This window comes from Phocoena phocoena, chromosome 10 (assembly GCF_963924675.1).
Source record: "Phocoena phocoena chromosome 10, mPhoPho1.1, whole genome shotgun sequence".
NCBI classification, from domain to species: domain Eukaryota; kingdom Metazoa; phylum Chordata; class Mammalia; order Artiodactyla; family Phocoenidae; genus Phocoena; species Phocoena phocoena.
Window position 1 is genome coordinate 50060958 of NC_089228.1, and position 21222 is coordinate 50082179.

At 39.1% G+C, this 21222-nt stretch overlaps 1 protein-coding gene across 15 annotated transcripts in view; it reads right to left on the reverse strand.

Moving 5' to 3' along the window:
- Positions 1-21222, reverse strand: part of ARPP21 (cAMP regulated phosphoprotein 21) — a 116433-nt gene that overhangs the window by 82228 nt on the left and 12983 nt on the right. For 5 of the 15 annotated variants that reach the window (XM_065885845.1, XM_065885843.1, XM_065885844.1 and 2 more), the window contains exons 8-9: positions 12243-12351; positions 4243-4280 (exon numbers count right to left, since the gene is read on the reverse strand). The exons of 1 other annotated variant lie outside the window; for it this stretch is intronic. In XM_065885845.1, the coding sequence (XP_065741917.1) occupies positions 4243-4280; positions 12243-12351 (147 nt within the window). Of the gene's footprint in view, positions 1-2276; positions 2337-4242; positions 4281-10273; positions 10376-12242; positions 12352-21222 lie in introns of all 15 variants that reach the window. 9 more of the 15 variants (XM_065885839.1, XM_065885833.1, XM_065885832.1 and 6 more) reach the window with 6 other exon arrangements.

Below are 21222 nucleotides of genomic sequence, written 5' to 3' on the forward strand. Positions count from 1 at the left end.
TATCAATCATTCACTTTAACACTGGCAAGGTAAGGTCCAGAACTGAATTTCATATCTATCTGGGTGTGGAATCATAGGTATCATATCCACAAGTGCCTTCCTATACTTCCTAACAAGCCCAGTCCTAGTCTTCTTCTATTGGAAACCAGGAAGACAATGATAATGAATATCTGGCCATCAAGGGGCGTTGGCCCTCTTGTACATAACTAGAATTTGACCCCAGAGTAGTCATAAAGCACATACTCTAAGTTCTGCTCCTGTGCTGATGAATATAACTGATAACTTTTATGTCCTTCATGTCTGAACGTGACACTTTTTTATTTTTATTTTTTTTACCAAGTTAGGTATGATGTACATTTTGAACTGCTTTTATCAGTGTGTGGATGGCTTTGTGCTAAGTCATATTCCTGAGTTTCTGTGCTTGGTAACTTTGGTGGGTTATAGCATCCGTATTTGGGATGGTTGACTTCAGTAGACGGTAGCTCCGGCTAGGGACCAGATTTGGGGCTATGTAAAACTAAATGCCTCTAGGGGGCAAGAACCCACATTTTATCTGTACTGGTCTAAACAAGCCAGGTCATGGTGTGTGACTGCAAGAGCACAGATACATTCTAGTCCTTCTCTGGGCTTTCAAGGGAAAAAATGCAAGGTTACTTTCTTAACCTTCAAGTGTGAAAATAAACTGTCTAATGATACAAGAGGAAGGTATTAGATGTATAGTTCAACCTAGAAAAGTAAAGGAAGTTAAAATATAGATCCTGTTTTTTTTGTTTGTTTCTGCCAAAGTGTAAAAAGAAAAGAAATTGCTCTAACTTTTCTAAGGATGAGGTCGTAAGTTCAGATTTACAGCAAAAAGATATGTTCTAAACACAGAATTCATTTACTTCTGGGTATTTCCTTTTTTCTCAGTGGTCAAGAAGTTCTGTTGGTTTGTTTGTTTTGCCTCTCCTACAACAGAGATGAATCCTAATATTCATAAAAGCACTAGCATATTATATATATTAGGTAAATGTATTAGGTATTGAATATATATATATATATATATATATACATATACATATAAAATATATATAGCACTGTGTATCCATTGCCCTATAATGGATGGTAGAGACACATTTAATAAAGTAATGAGATAAAAAAATTTTTTTTTTTTTTTTTTTTTTTGCGGTATGCGGGCCTCTCACTGTTGGGGCCTCTCCCGTTGCGGGGGCACAGGCTCCGGACCCGCAGGCTCAGCGGCCATAGCTCGTGGGCCCAGCCGCTCCGTGGCACGTGGGATCTTCCCGGACCGGGGCATGAACCCGTGTCCCCTGCATCGGCAGGCGGGCTCTCAACCACTGCGCCACCAGGGAAGCCCCGATAAAAAATTTTTTTAATTAAAAAAATAAAGTGGGCTTCCCTGGTGGCGCAGTGGTTGAGAGTCCGCCTGCCGATGCAGGGGACACGGGTTTGTGCCCCGGTCTGGGAAGATCCCACATGCCGTGGAGCGGCTGGGCCCGTGAGCCATGGCCGCTGAGCCTGTGTGTCTGGAGCCTGTGCCCCCGCAACGGGAGAGGCCCCAACAGTGAGAGGCCCCAACAGTGAGAGGCCCGCGTACCGCAAAAAAAAAATAAATAAATAAAATAAATAAATAAAAATAAAGTAATGAGAGAGCAGGTATAGTACCTCTGCTTTCATGGCACTCTCTAGCCTAGTATAAAACTTTATACATATTATATATATATATATATAAAATCTATTCTCCTTATCCCACACAGATCTTGATTTAAGTAGTTCATTATAATTGGAAACAATCCCATATCTTTCTTTAGAAATAAAATCTGTGCTTGAAAAAATATTGTTTGAAATATTATGATGGATAGTAGCGGCTAAAAATCAACTACTCAAATAGAGTTTTCATTGATTTGTTTTCCAGTGTTGGGAACGTATACACAATTGCAAGCTATAAGAGAAATTTTAACTCAGTGTAATTCACCAAAGTTGATTTGGGAATGTGAAATCAGTGTGCTGTCAAAGTTAGTCCTGGAGGAAAAAAACCCAGAAAATCAGAGGAAGAACCCTAAAGGACTGTAGACAAAGCACTTGGTTTCCCAGTCCTGTATCTCACAGGACCCCGTATGGCTTCAACACTAGCTCAGTTAACAACCTTTACAAAGAGATAACCAAACATATTTTATTTCATGAACAGAGATATTTTATACTAATACACTTATATTTAACATTGATTCCACCACATCATCTGAAAACACAGTTTTAAAAAAGTAAACCATACCAACCGAAAGAGCTGTCTTTTCTTATAGGTCTCACTGCATATGTTACTGTCTTCCAAGAGCCTACTGGAAATGAAAAACATGATTTTTATGATATAAAATCTAAGGGTACTAAATGCCTTATGTTAAATGGATGTGTACTCAACTATAGCACACCTGTCTTGCAAATCAACCCTATATGCTACGGTTTATTTTCAAGATGTAGAATTTTGCCCTAATAAATTAATGGCAGCCTGATTTTTCCCTACCCTAGGATAAAGTACCGATGCTAGACAGGGAGAAAGAAGGGAAGAAGAAACAGATGGAATGGAAGAGGAGGGGAGAATCAAAGAAATGGATATAGATATAATAGACATTTAATTAATTAAATATATCGGTTGCGATTTTTTTCTTTGGGTAATATTAGTTATTCTTTATATTTTGGGCATAGTGAAATATGCCTTCCAAAGGCAGGTATCAAAGAAATATATTTATTTTTGTAGGGATCTACTCAGAATTTTGCTTTTGGGGACCATCAATACTTCTTCACATATGCAATGCATATTTGTGACAAATTATTGTATTGATGAATATAATCCAATTTGAATATTAGGGACACAAGTGCACTAGCAGTCTTTTCATACAAAACACAAGTGTATGACGAAGATTAGGGAGTAAGTAGGGAAAATGATTGGCTACAAGACTAGGGAATACATGTCCTACTAAACTGAATTCTAAATGCTCACTTCATTCTTTGGGTAAAGGATATAGAATTCTGGATTGCTTCAACATCCAAATGTTGCATCCAACATCCAAATTCAATTTTCGATATAGAATTTTGGATTGCTTTAACATCCCTACGATGGTAAAGCTCACGGATTCTTAATTTACTGTAAAAAAGGAATACTTGTTGAAAACTGTATGGGTTTTTGAGGATGCTTTTGGATGCCTTGTAAAGACCTGTTCACTACTTTCATCCCTTCTTCTACAAGAGGTTATTCAGTTGAGGGTAGTTACTTGACGTTTTCTAACTGCTGCTATGAATGAGGGCATTTTTTAAACCAGTCCTCTTGAATGCCAGGTTTAACTTTTCTCTAAGTACTGGAATTTAATCAGATAGCCTCCATTTTAATCGATTTTATAGGGATACCCATTAAGCCAACACCTGAAATGAAATTAACCACCACTCTTTTAATGGCTACCATATTTCCAATCCAAGTTGACTGCTGTGATGCATTTTAATGTGATCACTACAGCTAATGAGGAATTCCTTAATTCCCCTTGAAAACGTGCAATTAAATCAATGGAGCATTTTAATATCTATATCAGTTTAGAACTATTTTTAAAAGGTACATGCTAAATTTGAGAACTTCTGCTCTTATACTCAAGACTTTGTATAAATGTTTTAACACATTCATGTCATAACCACCACCTTCTCTACTAATACCCAGCCAGGTACACTGATAAATCTAGATCGGTTTAGATAAGTTTTCCAAGTTCAGCCTTTTATGAAGACAGATTATTTAGAATGAGAAACATAAAACAATACTATTCAAATTATCATCTGTGTAGCTACATATAACGATAGGGCACAGGAAGAGGCCAGTAACACCAAATACACAAGTACTTTTAGCAGCCTATTCAATAAGCCAATGAAACTGCAAGTTCTCGTCTCAACATTTATACTTTTTAATGCCTGGGGAAGGTAACAGGATTATACCTTTGGAAGGACCAGAAGTTGAGACTTTAAATAAGGAAATTGTTGAAACTTATGTTTGGAAGTAATGGAGGGAATTTTTCCCCACAGTTAAATAGCTTTTAGACATGCTAAATAACATATATGTGTGCATATATATGTGTGTACACATAGATATATGTATTTATACATATATTCAAGCACACACTTATATATGGCATATGTATATCTATGAAAAACAAGACACATGACAGACTTTGTTCCTCTAAAGACATGAAAAAGCAAATTTCATTTTACCTGTTTTCCACAAAAAGGCTTTCCTGGGAGCAAACTGACTGAAAAATAAAAAAAAGCATTGTATCAGATGTTCTGGATATGCTGAGGGAGCCCAAATCCTTGCCTGCTTTTCAAACTACTTTTCCCCTCCAAGAGGAAAAGAATTAAGAAAAATATGTACCATTTTCAGAAAAAATGGAAATAAAAAAAAGGAAAAATAAAACGGTTAGAGTTAGAAGTGTAAGCCATTCTCATGCAGCTCTTTTCCATCACGGTGTCTCCAGGTTTCAAACAGATTTAGCCCGGGTAGCGCCAAGGTCAGAAGAGAGATGTTGTGAATGAAGCTGCTGGAGAAACCTGTGAGCATCAGGTCCTGAGCTAGTGGTTTCCTCTAGGGCTGCCGAGATGCAGCCGCCATCAGGAGCCAAAAGGACAAGTTCAGATCAAGGCAGAGCGTGCAAACTTGGCACGATCCACCTGAGGATAGGAGAGCTGTAAAGCCACAATCCTGAAATTATGACCTGGCTACAATAAACTCTCACAACATAAACAGATGACCTGCCAGACTCTCAAACTGAAGAGATGCTATCAAACAATCTTGGCGGGGAATTGGCGGGGGCAGCGGGGTGCTCAGAAAACAAGTGAGAACAAAATGAAGTTACTTGGGAAAGAATATCAAGCTCCATCTAATATATCTTAGTTTTTCACACAAAAAACCCAGTGACTTTCTTCTTAGCTTGCATTCTCTAGCACGCATTTCTCTGCTATCTTGGGTTTAACATACAACTTAGGGAAGATAAAATTCCATTATCATATGTGCTCGGGAAAGGTAGATCAAATTAAATTTTAACAGAGAAAGAGAAGTCTAAACAAAATATGGTGCAACAGTCCTAAAATACGACTGTGTTTAGGAACTAATATAAAACCATGTTCAAAGTACTAAGTTTGTAAATGTAAATTTACAAATGTAAAATTATACGTGTGGATTTTCTAAATGATGAATAAGTCACCTGGCTAAAGGGATAAATAGAGACTTAACAGGTCAATTTTAAGATAAAATAAAACTAAAGAAATAATAATGACCTTTCAATATTGAATTTTTGAATTAAAAATGCTACTAATGTAACCACTGCTCAGAGATGCCAGTAGGATATTGGTTTCTTTCTACATTTTACTGGAAAAATCATTTCCTTCCACTAAGCCAAAGGGCTAGATTGGGCATAAATGTTTTTCTCAGTGGTCTAAGCATTTTAATGGGGGCATCTCTAGAACGATTTCTGTTTTAACCTCTGTGCATTTAACATGCATCCCGAAGATCGTGTGCAAAAATTTTATTAAGCAAAAGGCAAAAACAGCCAACTAAGAAAAAAGCTTTTCAGAAAAATATCTTTTTAAAAAAATTTGACATTTAATTTTATAAAAGGAAACAAATACAGATGATGTGCCCTTGACATTATTCCTATGAGGATCTCTTTAAAGTAAGCTAAATATCCCATTGTCTTTATTTCCTTTAGTTTGGTTTCCCTACCGGTTTGAGTCAAGTTTGAGCCAAGTCCTGGTATGTGACAAAAGTGAGATTGTGTGAGATATCCATGATGAATTTAATACTTTGTTATTTCTCATCTGTTGAGGTTGAAAAGAGGTCAATTACATTTAGGATGTTCTGGCTGGTACTGAATAACTGAGACTCAATTACTTCTTTGAAAGAGTTGATCAAAGACATGCTGACCTCTTCAGACTCATTAATCTAATAGCATTTGGGGGAAAGTGAAGCAGCCCAAAACTCTTTGAATTAAAAAATAAGTCACTTGCAAGTCAAAGATGATGTTCCCCAAAACCAATCTCCAGAGCATCTGCCTGATTTTTGTGGAAAGGTCCTAAAATATCACCTCATCATCCATCTACCACATTTTCATAAATAAGACAAGAGACAGTTATGGGCTAAGATTCAGTAACTGATGAAAATGTGTGTGTGTGTGTGTGTGTGTGTATGTGTGTGTGTATAAAGTAGCATTAATAACTTACAAATTTAATAGCAGAGAAAGATAAAATTGTCACAGTAATTAAGCCCAGCATTCAGAGCTGTCAGGTATATGCATTCTCAGATGTAAATAAAGGTCTTTTTTTTTTTAAAGGAGGAAAACATTTTTGCCGATGGCATACAGAATTCTCTTCCACGTGCCACCCCCAAGCCAGGTGGTGCCTCACACCCTCATCATCAGCTCTCCCTGAAGAATCCCAGCACATGCAAAGGAGACCAAAGATGAGGTCCCCCGCGAATCCCTATTTATACATAAATACCCTTCAGAAATCACCCTACAGGCAAAACAGATCTCTCTCAGATATATTGCTTTATCAACTTAACCTTCCTAAAAGGAACAACACTGCATAGGACTAATCATAAAACAAGTTGAAATTCTTGCCAAAGGAAACAAGAGCTGTATTTCAAGTACTTCTGACAACAATAGTACATTTATTTATTATTTGAGAACTAAATTGTTGTGTGCTCTAAATAACATTTTAGTTCCCAAATAATAGATAAATTGGTCTCATTTCAAGATACCAAAATTCTCAAACTATATTTGAAAAACTTTTTCTAGAAAACCCTGAAGTAATCTGCATATACTGACTGTGCACCTATGTACAAAAGCACACGCGTGCGCACACACACACATCCTTAGAAACCAAGATACATTTGTAAAATATTCAAGAACGCTTCTAATTTTAAAACAAATCTGGATTTTGCTAAAGTGTAAATACCAGGAAGTATTTTCCCATAAATCTCTATTGTAACTTCAAGTAGAAAAAAAAATCCTACTTAAGTGTATCGATATTTGAACCTGTTTGAACTACTCCACTACTTAATAATTGGCAAAGGAAGCTGGTTACATGACCTCTGTTTTTAACTTATGAAGATGCTAAATTGAAGACCAGCTAAAAAAAAGATTAGATGCCTGTAACTTAATTTCCTTATGCTGGATTCTTTGCATTTGTTTTACAATTGAGTTAAGATACTTTAATTATTATCTTGTGAACCTCGACAATTTGGGCAGCAGTAATGATCATTTGGGAATCTGGAATTGCATAGGTGAAGGCTCCCTAAAGGGTCCTGTCTTTATGTTACTATATATATTCGAGAAAGTTCATATTGCTGTTATGTCCTTGAGTTTGTGTTATCCTGTTAGTACAGGGTGGCGCCCAGTGACCCCTGCCTTGTGTAGCACCTCCCACATGCACCAGGGCTGGTCTGTGTGCCAACAGAATACAGCAGAAGGGAAGGTAGGTCACTTCCAGGATCAGGTTATAAATGACTGTGGCTTCCAATTGGGATTCTTTCTTTCTCTCTCAGATCACTTGCTCTGGGGGAAGCTAGTTGCCATTCTGAAGACACCTGTCAAGTCTATGGAGAAGCCCACATCACTATGTGGGAAGTGAGATCTCCAGCTTACAGCCAGCAAAGAACTAAGGTCTGGAGATACTCGAGTGAACTTGGAAGCAGATAACCACTTCACCAAGCCTTTAGATGAGTACAGCCCCAGCTGACAGCTTGACTGTAACCTCATGAAAAGCCTTGAGTCAGAATCACTCAGCTAAGCCACTCCCAGATTCCTGACCCATGGAAACTGTGAGAGAAGCAGATTTTTATTTGTTTGTTTTTTAAGCTGCTGAATTTGGGAATATTAATAGCTAAAACAGAGAATACCAGTGGTATGACTGCATTGTCTCTACAAGAGCGATCAGACTAGGGAGAAAGACATTTTGTTTTCCGTCTAGGAAAGTGGCTCTTAGTGGCTCATTCAAGCTTCATGAAAACTTATAAGAATATGATAAACACTACAGATCTTATCCTTAGAAAAATGCACATATGCTCATGAACATAATATTTTGCAGGTAATATCAGGGATTTTATTTGATCTCTGAAGCCCTTTATGAGTACACTCTGGGTACAGCATGCTGATTAAAAAACTACTGCCCTAGGAGATCAAGTGAAAAGCAGTGTCAGAAACAGGCAGTTTCCCACCTGAATCAGTAAAGCCAGAAGTGCTGGCCACCGGGCGTGACAGCCTATCAAAGGAGCTCATGCCTCCACTCCCATAGGGAGAAGCAGCCACAGCATTGTAGAGAAGGCTGCTGAATGAGTTCATGGAATAAAAAGGCTATGACAATAGCTTTGCATTTAAGCTTTCTCACATTTAAGTCTGCTTTTACTTGTTAAAAAAAGTTAATACAGCATGTGGCCATAGAGGCTTTAAACAGGAACCCTTGCCTGCAATCTTTAGCCTGGAACCCAGGTCGCTTACGAATAATCTGCTTAAGATGGATGTGAGGAAATGCAGTGTGTAAAGGGAGTCACGCTGACCCCTTCTCCCTTTGATGACCTCCCTATGGACACGAGAATACACAAATGAAGTACAGCAGGGCAAGTGTCACCCCCATCATAGGCATGCATCAGTGACGTTACTTACTGTCACCTGGCTCTTGAGTGTCTGGCAATGTGGCACAGCTTTGGCAAGAAAAAAAAAAGAATAATGTTGTTTGTATATTATGTGGGTGATAAGTATTTGTTTATCAATGTAACAACTCATTCATAAACTATATGACTTGCCAGAACCAGACTAAGAGGGAAAAGGTGTGTGTGTGTGTATGTGTGTGTGTGTGTGTGTGTGTGTGTGTGTGCGTGCGTAAGAGAGAGAGAGAAAGAGACAGAGAAAATAGAAAATAAACTAGCCTTCAGAAAAATTTCTCTTCTTGAAGGTCATCAGACAGGAACATTCTACCTCCAGTCCACAGTTGGCATCATTATAGTATCATGACTAGAAAAGATCCTCTCATTACTGCATTCTTGTATCCAGCAAACATAAGGAAAGGTCTACCATGTGTCTTGCTGTCCTATGCACCCTCAATAATTCTGACCATAATAAAAGAATTTTCTAGAATCTTCTAGAATTGTACCTGGACATCAGCCAACTATGGCTACCTCCATCTCCTTCTCTCACACTCCTCTAATTCCCAAGCTCTGGGCCAGATTATTCAACTGAAAATTGTGTTTTAAGAAAGGCAGAGAGGATCTAGAGATCAGGGAGACTGGCTTGGGCTTAACACCTCTAGGGAGAGCAGTCCCCCTCCATGCTAGGCTGGCTTTGTAAGACATCCAGGAGCAAATCACACAGGAGGTCAGATGCTCCACCTGACTTAGTAACGCCAGAGGTGTTGGCAGCAGAGGGTCTACACAAAGGTGCTCACGGCTGTACCTCTGCAGAGAGAAGAGGCCACAGCATTTTAGGAGGGTGCCAGATGAGTTCATGGAAGCGAAAACCTATGGCAATAGCTTGTCCTTTTCATTTCATTGCATTTAAATCCAGTTTTTTTAAACCTTTTAATTTGTATTTAATTTAATTGCATTTAATTTTGGCCACACTGAGGAAAAGGATAACAAAAAAAACCCAACCACATCTTCTTTGGGATTTGAACAATAAAAATTGTTTTCTGACTATATCCTTGAGAATTGTTCACAGAACTATTCGATCTGAAAATGGGGTGGGGGGGGATGAATATCACTATTTAACTTTGATATAATAAAATGTCCATACTTGCTAAGATTGCAGAAAATTCTGTGTGTGTGTGTGTGTGTGTGTGTGTGTGTGTGTGTGTAAGATCAACGACTCTTCTTTCTTTTCCTGTAATTCTTTCCTGTGTACAATGTTGGTCTTAAAAAGACAACCGTGTGGTATCTGCTGGCTAATATGAACGTGAAGGGATTTCTGCAAATCTGGCAACCTCTCTCTGTACTTACGGTCTATTTCATTGACCAAAATGGTATCTCTATTTCCCCACAGGTCATACCCTAGAGAACACATGCAAACCCTCGGCCCCTCCTCCATCACTTCCCTGAAGCAGGTCCTCTTCCAGAAACACCTCTAGTTTGCTGCTCTTCGGTTTGTTCCCTGCCTCCAGCTTCCCTCGTCCCTGCCAGCTCCCTGTCTGGGGAATGAGGCTGCCTTGCTGCTGATGGAAGGACCGCACTCAAGAGGCAATGAAAACAACTACTCACATCGTGTGCAAATATTCTCTCCCTCACTCTCTGATATTCCTCTTCTCTCTCTTCAATTGATTTACTTCGTCTGTCATCTCTAAATGGATGCATTCTGTTTTGCTGAACAGAAAAAAGAAATCAGGAGGGTTATCCAAGTTGAGCTGTTGGAAATCTGCAGTTAAGAAAAACTGTCAGCTGAGAATAATAAATGTTCACTTAAGCAAATGGGGCGTGAAAAGCCTTACTCCCTCTGGTCCCTAAGGAAGCCGTGGTGGGGTACGTGTGTGGTGTGTGTGCCATGCAATGGCAGGGGATGCTTGTTACTCCTGCTTGCTCCCTTGCTGGATGCAAGTAGCATGGGAGTTTCTGGAGTGTAAGCTCCTGAATGTGCCTCAGGTATTCGGTCAGTTGGCTACGTGATGGGTCATGAGTCATGGGCTCTGTCTCCTTAGCAAACCTGTGTGATTTTGACTCCCCAAAAGGAGGCAGAATGGTGGTGAGAAAAGAGGAAGTGGCTAGTTCAAGATGACTAAGAGAAGAAATGGCTTTGAAAACTTGGTGACCAGAGAAACAGAGCCAGGTGGTAAAGAAGGGAACAGGCAGAATGGAAGATATGGACGCTACTTCTCTGCATCCTAACTTGTATTTTTATTCACTCAATGACTTATTCTGTGAATTGCGTCTGGGATAAAAAGAGGAACTAAATTCAAAAAGCTTGTCTGCTGATTAAGGTCGATGTCAAGAAATCTAACAATTCAAAGAACCCAGCATGAGGACTGCTGTTCTTCCCTCTGAACCACTTCCTGTGTCTCTACCGCCCTCCCATCTTACTCCTGCCGTGCCTCCCCAAACGCCCTGCACTAACCACGTCCATCCATCCATTCAACAAACACCCACTAAGTACAGGACACGGGCACATGTTCCAGAGTCAACTCGAGCCATGGTGTGGTTTGATGGTGGTGGCAGGAAACGATATACAAATGACGAACGGGTTTTTTTTTTTTTTAAAAAAGTGCGTCAGAGATGCACACACAGGCTCACGGTGACTCACTGTGGGTAATTAAAATAACAACTTGAGTGAGACGCAGATTGTCTTACCTTTCAGCATTCTAAAGCAAAGTCATTGCCAAAAAAAAAATCTATTTGATTGTCAGAGACATAAAGGGTAACTGTAATGACATTTATATGACTTTCTACTGTTCCTCTTATCATTAAAATTTTGTTTTCTTTTGCCATTTACTTAGTTTTCTTCTTAATCATCCTGGATCCCACCCCCTCCATCCATAGAAAAGTCTCTCTAGCCTTGTTGAGGTCCCATGAGTAAGGCTACTCTAGAACAATGTAATGTTTTGTCACAAGCAAAAAACACGTAAGGAGGAAGTTCTGCTCCAGTTCGTGCAAAACAAGCAGACAACTGACATGGACGATAAAACATGGGAAGGGGAAGGGGTGGGGGACTAAAACCTGAACTCAATTCTTCGTTGTGAAGACTTATTTTAGGAGAGTTTGCAAAATCCACCTGGCCTCACCATAACAAGGTTTGTTGTTTACAGCTACATCAGTTGATCAGCGGTCCGTATTGACAATCCAGCTCAATGTGTGCACAACGGAAGGATAAAGCTGTAGGGAGGGGAACGACTGCCAGAGTTACACAGACACCTGGAAATGCAACTGACAAAGCTCTTCCCATCAGCTCGGAGCCTGAGGCATCCCAACCCCCCAAGACATGCAGCAGAGCCTGCGCCAAGCACCACCCATGCAGCCCAACACAGAGCCATCGCTGAAGCAACCAGGATGTGGTGTTTTGCTACCCACTGAAGGCCAAAGAGGGAGGCAGGGGGGAGGGGGGCAGGAGGTTGGGGGGGACAGTCGTTTCAGAGGCAGGGGAGCTTTGGGAGGGGGAGCGGGGACAACAGAATGACAAGAACATCAGGCAGCCCACCTTCAAAAACAACAACGTCAGCCACTCTCAAACTTGAGAACCAACCTGAGTGTCTTCTTTATCAATACTAGAGTTATCTCGCTTCAAGATAAACCGCTTCTGGGATTCTTCACCTTTTTCATCTTTTAAATGTTCACAAAACCTTTGCTCTGGTCTGCCAGCAAAGTAAAACATATCAATAAAAAAAGTTTTTCCCCCTGTTTAAAGTTATTTCTTAGTGTTCCCCCCCCCACCCCGCACAGTGGCATTCAACTTTAAAAAAAAGTGTACACGTGGTTTTGATACTAGCATTGCTGGCAATATACAGGTAGGTAATAATATGTCACTTCACAGGTGTGGTCTGAATACCTTTGGTTGTTTGGAATTCGGAGTCTTGTTTGCTGCATGCCGTTCACCATGGCTGAAGTTAAAAAAAAATTGTAAAGGCCTGAAAATATATAGTGTATAGATGTTTTCTATAGTTATTTTGACCTCCATCACTCTGAATTCAATCAAGTCCCTGCCCATATTCTCAAGCAACTATACATGCTTAGAATTTGGGATTACCACATTAATTCACCAATGTCTGGAAACTAGGAGAACACTTTCTTTTATATCTTCCTATTATATCTTCCCTTTCAAGAGCCTTCTGAATCTGTAGTGAGAGAGAACCATCTACGAATTATTTCCGTCTTTCTTTAATGACAAATGCTCTGGAATCTGGCTCCAGCAGACTCTGACATCCTTGACCATGTCTTATAAATCAGTTCAGTAATAGGGGAAACTGGAGATATTTAGTTTAAACAACTTAATGTCTGATTAGCATGGGGAAAATGCTCCAAGCAGTTATACACTATTGATTAGTCAATTGATTTTTTAAGGTCCTCTTAATCATTTTGTATTATTACAGGAAAGGGCTCCACTTCCCTGTTAATTTCCCACGGGCATCACTGCACACCAAAGAACTCAATGAATGTCTTGGGCTTGGGTTCATCCCAGAGGAAGTGCTAAAATGTTCATTCCCCAGTTTAGGAGCAGTTGTAATTTACGGCTGTCATTAAAGTGTCTCTCGTGTCTGATGTATAACTCTGTAAGTCCCCTGGGTTCAGTATGTATCCAGTCATTGGGAAGCCATGTGACAGCATCTATTGTTTAATATGACCAGCAATTAAGGTGACCAGTAATTAAGGGAATCTTATCATTAGCTCCAAAATAAGCAAACAGCACTTTGAAAACAAAGGAGCAGTTTAACTGTATAATTCAAATCTTGATGAGAAGCATTGTTTCCTTAAACGCACATACATAAAGTATAATAATAATTGGGGAGCAGACAAAACCAGAAAACTGAAATAATACAAGTTATAGCCTTCTAGAATTGTATATAATTTCTGCAAAGTGATATCATTATCTTACTCAATCCTTGCAAAAAAACTTTGATGTAGGAAAAGCAAATATTTTTTGCCTCTTTTACAGATAAAGAAACCATCCCTCGCTAAATCTTTTGACTCCAGTTTATAGATTCACCCACTAAGCCACAGGCATCAAACAGCCTATTCACATCCTTGCAGAGAAGTGATTCAGTCTCTCTCTGCTTCTGTTGTACTCAGTGGGTTGGAGGGCCTCACACCTCAGGATAAAGAACAAAAAAATCTGCATCATATCATCTTCAATATCAATGTAAACGTTTTCCATCAAAATTAAGATGTAATAAAATATAGCAATCTGGAAGTGCGAATGTGACATTTTAACATCAGAACAGAGTAAATTTGCACTGTATAATGAAGAGGTCATTTACAGTAGAGAAATTAAATATATTTTGGTGGAGCACAGTCACAGGTCACTTCAATTACTTATTACGCTATAAAGTCTGACAATACTAGTGTGAATAGCTACAGGTCACTGTAAACGAGAAAAATTCTCCAGGAGCTTTTCTTTTCGCTTTCTTTTTTTTTTAGGAGCTTTTTTAAAGCTTCCCAACATTTTCAACCACTTAGATGTTGTTATATTGTTTTCTTTCCTTTCTTCTTAATTGACGTATGGTAAATGTACAATATTATATAAGTTACAGGTGTACAATACAGTGATATCCAAATTTTTTTTTAAAAAAAGCTTTTTTAAAGCTTCCCAACATTTTCAGACACTTAGATGTTGTTGTATTGTTTTTTATGTAGCATGTAAAATTAGGATATTAACTTAAGTACAAACGTTGATAGTATCAATACTAATTAAGCCTCTTCTAATAGCCCCAAGTTCTGCAAACCTGATAAACTCTAGTCAATGAAATGATTTGCTGACAGCTAAATATACAGATATATTTCTTTTATTTGTTGCTAATCATCTATAAATGTTCATTTAGAAATGAAATGGTCTAAGAATGTGAACTTTTGGATTCATGAGCATAAGGTGAATTTGCTTCAGACCAAATTCTTCTTTAGGCAGAAAATCATTTAGAGTGAGATTTCAGCGTAGTAACCAGAGATAGAATGCAAGTTCCATGTGGGTAGGGACCTTGCTTTTTAACAACTGAATCCTTAGTGCCTAGAACCATGCCTGGCATATGCGAGGCATTTGGTTGGATGAATAAATTACTCAATGTATGAATGAATGAAAATTTAGCGCAGCTGTATATAAATCACAGTAATTCAGGGACAGATCAAAGAATCACTGAGTAAGATATACAGTCACAAATGTTTATGAAACAGAACAGGAGAGAGTTTGGTTAGTAGGAGCATAAATTCAAATTTAGAGGGACTTCCCTGGTGGTCCAGTGGTAAAGAATCCACCTTACGATGCAGGGGACGTGGGTTTGATCCCTGGTCTGGGAACTAAGATCCAACATGCCGTGGGGCAACTAAACCCGCGCGCCACAACTACTGAGCTCCCGCGGCTCAACTAGAGCCCCCGTGCTGCAAACTACAGAGCCCGCATGCTCTGGAACCCGCATGCCACAACTACAGAGCCCACGTACCCTGGAGCCTGCCCGCCACAACGAGAGAGAGAAAACCCGCCTGCCACAACTAGGGAGAGGCCCTCATGCCGCAACGAAAGATCCCGCATGTCTCAATGCAGATCCCGCGTGCCACAACTAAGACCCGATGCAGCCAAAAATAAATAAATTATAAATCTTAAAAAAAAATTTAGACCATTAGGAACATCTTTAAAAATCAGACTTATGTTTGGCTTCAAGTCAATTGTGTTATTAAAGAAAAGCTTTTCACATTTGAGGATATCTTGGGAAAAGAGGTGGACATGGGAATTTTAGCTTTTCTAGTTTGGGAACTTCTCAGTTAAAATGTCATTATAGTTACGAGAGAGCTATTCAACCATTATTTTTGAAATGTCATCTGCGTTTCTTCATAGTACTGATTTTCTTTTTTTCATAGCAGGAAAAATACATCCATCACATAAGCAAGAGTAGTCAAAGGAGCTCGTTTGAATCAATAATGGAAATATTATTTAGAACAACAATATTTGTTACTCTGATATAAATTATGCAAACTGCATCTTGCACGACTGCTTTTCAAGTATTTTGTTTAAATTTGTTTTCAAACATTAGAAACTAAAAGTCCAAATTACTAATCCCTTCTTGATTCTCCAAAAATATTTTCAAAGGTTAGAAAGTAACCATTTGAAGTTTGCATAAAAGGAATAAAATAAACCTAATAAGATTTTTCCAGGTTGATTTTATAGAGAATTACCTAGTGGTAAGGAGTAATTTTAGGTTTAAACTCATGCAGGCTATTACTGAAGTATTATATGTGATTACACTAAAAATTACTGGTAATGCACCATTATATTAGCGCTTTTAAAAATCCTTTTTACCACTAATTTAACATTATAGCAATATTATTTCTTAGCCATAAAATGAATGGAACTAAAGTAATATATCATGGACCTTTATTTAAAATGGTAATGAATTATTTTTAATGTATCAAGATGTAACTCTAAGAAAAACTCCTCAAGGCTTCAAAAGGTCAAGGTATTTATTAAATTAATGATAACTAGAGTTTACTATGTATCTCATGGCCATGCATTATACATGCCTACATTTTTTTTTCCTGGAACATTTCAGTCCATGAGTTATTATTTTTAGCTGTCTCTTTATCATTATCAAAAAGCAGAGAAAACAAATTTAATGTTTCTTCTTTTTTTTCAAAATTTAGTTATTTATTTTTGGCTGTGTTGAGTCCTCATTGCTGTGTGCGGGCTTTCTCTAGTTGTGGCAAGCGGAGGCTACTCTTCCTTGTGGTGCATGGGTTCCTCATTGTGGTGGCTTCTCTTGTTGCAGAGCACAGGCTCTAGGCGTGCGGGCTTCAGTAGTTGTGGCACGTGGGCTCAGTGGTTGTGGCTCACGGGCTCTAGAGCACAGGCTCAGCAGTTGTGGTGCACGGGCTCAGTAGTTGTGGCTCGTGGGCTCTAGAGTGCAGGCTCAGTAGTTGTGGTGCACGGGCTTAGTTGCTCCGTGGCGTGTGGGATCTTCCCGGACCAGGGATCGAACCTGTGTTCCCTGCATTGGCAGGCGGGTTATTAACCACTGCGCCACCAGGGAAGTTCCTAATGTTTCTTCTTGATTAAAAAAAAAAAATAGTTTCCTCTTCTTAAGTTTTTTAAAAAAGTGTTTTCCCACAATTCATAGCAGGTGTCTACTGTGACACTCATTGATCACGTGTGGTGAGCAGTACTGGCAATTCCATTCTGTCTCGGCATTCCCAGTCAAACCTTTCAAAAGTTAGAACTAACTCTTCATTGTTCCTTATTAGACAGAGCTCATGAATTGACAGGCAGTATGGCTGAGTGAAATACTGTGTAAGACCATCAAACTCTATCTTCTCGTCAATTGATTCCAATTTTAGTTAGATTTCTTTCGCCTGAACCTTAAAAAAAGATGAGGATGCTTTATTATTTTTTTAAAATCTTTTTGATCTAGAAGTATTTTCAGTGGTTTACTCTCACTGCCATTTGGTTTCCATTTCTTGAAACCAAATGTATTACTTCTCATCCAAACAGTTCAGTTTAATCCCTCCCCCTCACATATGCACAAATGAAGAATTCAATTCTGCTAAACAAGGAGAAGCACAAAGGGACATCTTTGAATTTCATACTGAATAATGGAAAGATGGTCATCAATATGCATGAAAGCTTGCTGTGCACAGCAGGGTGAAATATTTTGATGTCAAAGACATTCGTCAAAAATATTTTAATAGTCAAACATATTACAGAAGTCTGAGTGGCCCTGTTCCCTTAACACGTGGAAATATTCAATTATGATACTGACAACTGATACCTCTTATTTAAAAAAGAAAGTCCTATGTTCTTTACATATTTCATGATTTCCACTTCCACCTTGTCATTCTATACCATTTTATTCTCTTTTAAATGAGACTACGCCTTAAAAATTCAGCATTCTAGCATTTAAGTTTGGAAACCAAACATCTTCAACCAACAGACTACAACTTCTCTTTCTACTCTATGCCCCAATTCCACCTTTCCTGAAGTCATGGTGACACACTCACGGCCTCTCCACTAGCAGAAATCTTTTTTTTTTTGTTTTTGGTCATTTGTATATGTTCTCTGTTGAAATTTCAGTTCATTCTATTGACCATTTTTATTTTTTGAATTTTATTTATTTTTTATACAGCAGGTTCTTATTAGTTATCTATTTCATACATATTAGTGTGTATATGTCAATCCCAATCTCCCAATTCATCCCACCACCACCACCTTCCCCCACCACTTTCCCCCCTTGGTGTCCATACATTTGTTCTCTCGCAATCTTAAGATTAGTAAGACACAGGAAATACACCAAGAAGATTCATTGTATACAACCAGGCTCTGGCCTTCAAGTATGCCCTACAACTTCCCCCAGGGAGAGTGCTAATGTGGCTGCTCCTACTAAAGGTGGATCTAGAAGCAACAAAGGGAGTCTGCAGAAACTGGGCCTAATTCTGCTCCCTACAGGAGGCCAAGGTGCTGATGGAAGGAACCAAATCACTGTAATCTGGCTCCCTCCAAACTACTCTACATATAGGAAAAGACTATATGTAGTATTTATATGTATAGTGAACCTCCCTCTAAACTCTCCCAAACTGTATAATACAGATAATGTCTTTACACATTTATACACACAGGCTTGCACTTACACACCATGTAAACCTCAGTCTTGGCTGAGTGGCAGTAGCCGTGGATTTCAGTCTTGATCTTCTGTGAAATGACCAGGTAAGATCAAGACACGAACCTCAGTTTTCTCTTCTGTAAGACAGTCTAGCTTTATCTACCTAGAATGTTGTGAGCTAGACAGATAGATAGATAGATATACAGATATTTGGAAAGTATTATTACTGCATGGGAAAGCTCTTTTTTAAAAAAGTTATATTAAGGATATTAACATTATAGAAGGTACGTGCATGTTTCATTTCCAAAATTAAACAGTAAATTATATGTTCAACACTCAAAGGCCCATACATAATTTCAAGTTGCGAAAGGAACACAGCACACTTATTTTCTCTCCTCACAATGTCTGTCTGTCTATCTACAGACACATGTTCTCTGAGGTGTTTGAGAATAATAATATGAGAAAATATATTTTGAGAGACATGATGCAGAGTTTGACCGATGTTAATAAATAAATGTCTTAACTTTGAGCTGGACTATTGTTTAAAGAACTCGGTTGTCTGTTCAGTAAATAAAATCCCACGGTTTTCCTGAAAGTAATGTGATTCTTAGTTAGGTTTCTGACCTTTGGCTTAAGGTCAGATGATTTTTCAATGTTATTCCTATAAAAAGCGCAGAGTAAATCTGTCCTGTTTAGAAATGACAGGATGCCAACCAACCGCTCACAGATTTCCAAGAGGCACTTGAAGTGATGCGTAGTCCTCTTCAGAGGATTAGTAAGCAAGCATCATATCAGGACTCTGCTCAGTTTATTCCTGGTGCCACTCACATTCCGAGACAAAGGAAAAGAAATACAACAGATGTGGGAGGAAAAGTATGGGTTTTTTGGGTTTGTTCTGGTATAAATGCACTCCATCACCTGCAGGGAGTGAGTGCTTAAGGGTCAAGAACTGATGACTCCCACCTTCAACCTGAGTCCCTTCAGGAAACTAAGCAGAACAGATGTCCACTGACCCTGCTGTACTGCTGGCCACTCCTCTCTGGTCTGCCCCCTGAGAAGGGGGCAGTCCCCCAGTCCTTTTCATAGGGCAGTCATCATCCATCACCTCAGGGATTCTTAGCAAAGCCAACTGGGCTCAAATGCTTCACTTAGAGAGAGGCTTTGCTCAGCACCAGAACAAGTTGCATGGTTCTTGTGATTTACCTAATAGCCAGCTCAGTGAATCAGCCTTTCTGCAACAAACAAGCAAACTACCACAGTCACCATACGCCGCTCATCACTCCAGGCCAATACCCACGTCCACACCTCTCAGGAATCGGGACCTTGTGCTCTTGAGCACTGGACTCTTAAGGTGTCACCCCCAACCTCTGCCTTTGAGCCACTATTCTTGTTTCATGGTTGCAGGGGCCTGTATCCTCTTTCCGCAGTAGATCTGCCATTTCCTTTCCTTGCTTTGCACTCTTAAGAGTAGGGGACTGGAGGCAATGACAGTGGGTGGATGTGAAAGACAAAAGAAAAAAATATTCAAGAGATGACAACATCTTAACATGAAAATTATCTGGAGCTAGTTAAATGGTTACTCTGACATATGCAAAGACATTCAGATACACGTGGGATTTTCTCTGCCTATGACTGATCTTGGCCCTTTGGAAAATACTAGTCAAAGTAGATGGTTTCTCGTCTCCATATGATACACCCTGAGCATACATCTTTTCTCTAAGAAGGAGAAAATGGGAGGGGGGGGGCGGGTAAAAATTATCTAATAAGAGAACAATGAGCTGCTTTGGGCTAAACACGTAGAAAAATAAGCAAAAGAGAAAGAGTGAAGATCAGAGAGGGAAACAAAGAGAAGAATAAAGCTTCTCATAAAGAAAATAGACCCACATATTTGTAACATTTAAATATTTTTTAAAAAGCACTGTTCATCTTTTAGCCTCAACCCTCAATACTTATCAAAAAAGTAACATGATAGACAGTAAATACATTCTAAATATCACTTGCACTACCAAATTGCACGGACCCTAGTACCTCTGCCCCAGATTTCCAAGGGGCTCATTTGGTGTCACCACCTAATCTGACAGTTAACAAAGAATGTCAACAGAAAAAATTTAAAAGTGCTAGAGAGTGAAACATATTTCTAGCAATAAACGGGGGAAAGAGAGCCCAACAAAAGCTGGAAAATAAAAACAAACACGTAGTGAGCCTCAGCTCAAAAACTCTGTTATTTCAACAAAAAGCAGTCAATTCTAATGAGAGGCATCCCCAACCATTCAGATCCAACTCGTGGAACAACAGATGTGTTGGATGGCTGTAGGTGACATACACTCACCTGTTCTCACCCTGGCTAGCCCTGAGAATCAACAAGGATGCAGTGGTGCCAGGCTAAGGTGACTTTCCTTTGCTAAAGTCTCTAAAGTGCATCAGTTCACTCAGAAGAAGGCACCTTTTTGGAACATATCCCAAGTGAACATGATTCTTATTTTCTACTCTCTCAGGACTACTACATCCTCAACCCCATGCTCCTGTGGCTATGACATGAAAACATGCATTTGGACAATTGAATTGCTTGGAACAGTAATTTTGTATCAACACAATGGATACGTTTATCTCCTGTACCGACATTATCCATAAGCGTAGCTTTTTCATTCTTGAAAACACAGATCGAAATGGAGTATAGGAAGTTTCCACTGGATGGCTATCACCCCCTACCAAATACGGCATCTTTTTCTCCCCAAATATCACATCTTGTAGCAGTGATAAATACAGAAAATCTGGCAAGAACTATCATTTTATAGGAAGACTCTGTTATTTATTGACACCACTGAGTTAATCTTCAAAAAGATCTTCTCCCTCAATCATTGTTTCTTATCAGACAACAAAAGACTTAAGAGTTGAAAATCCCAACCAATCCCGGAGAGCTTGAGGATTTTGCCC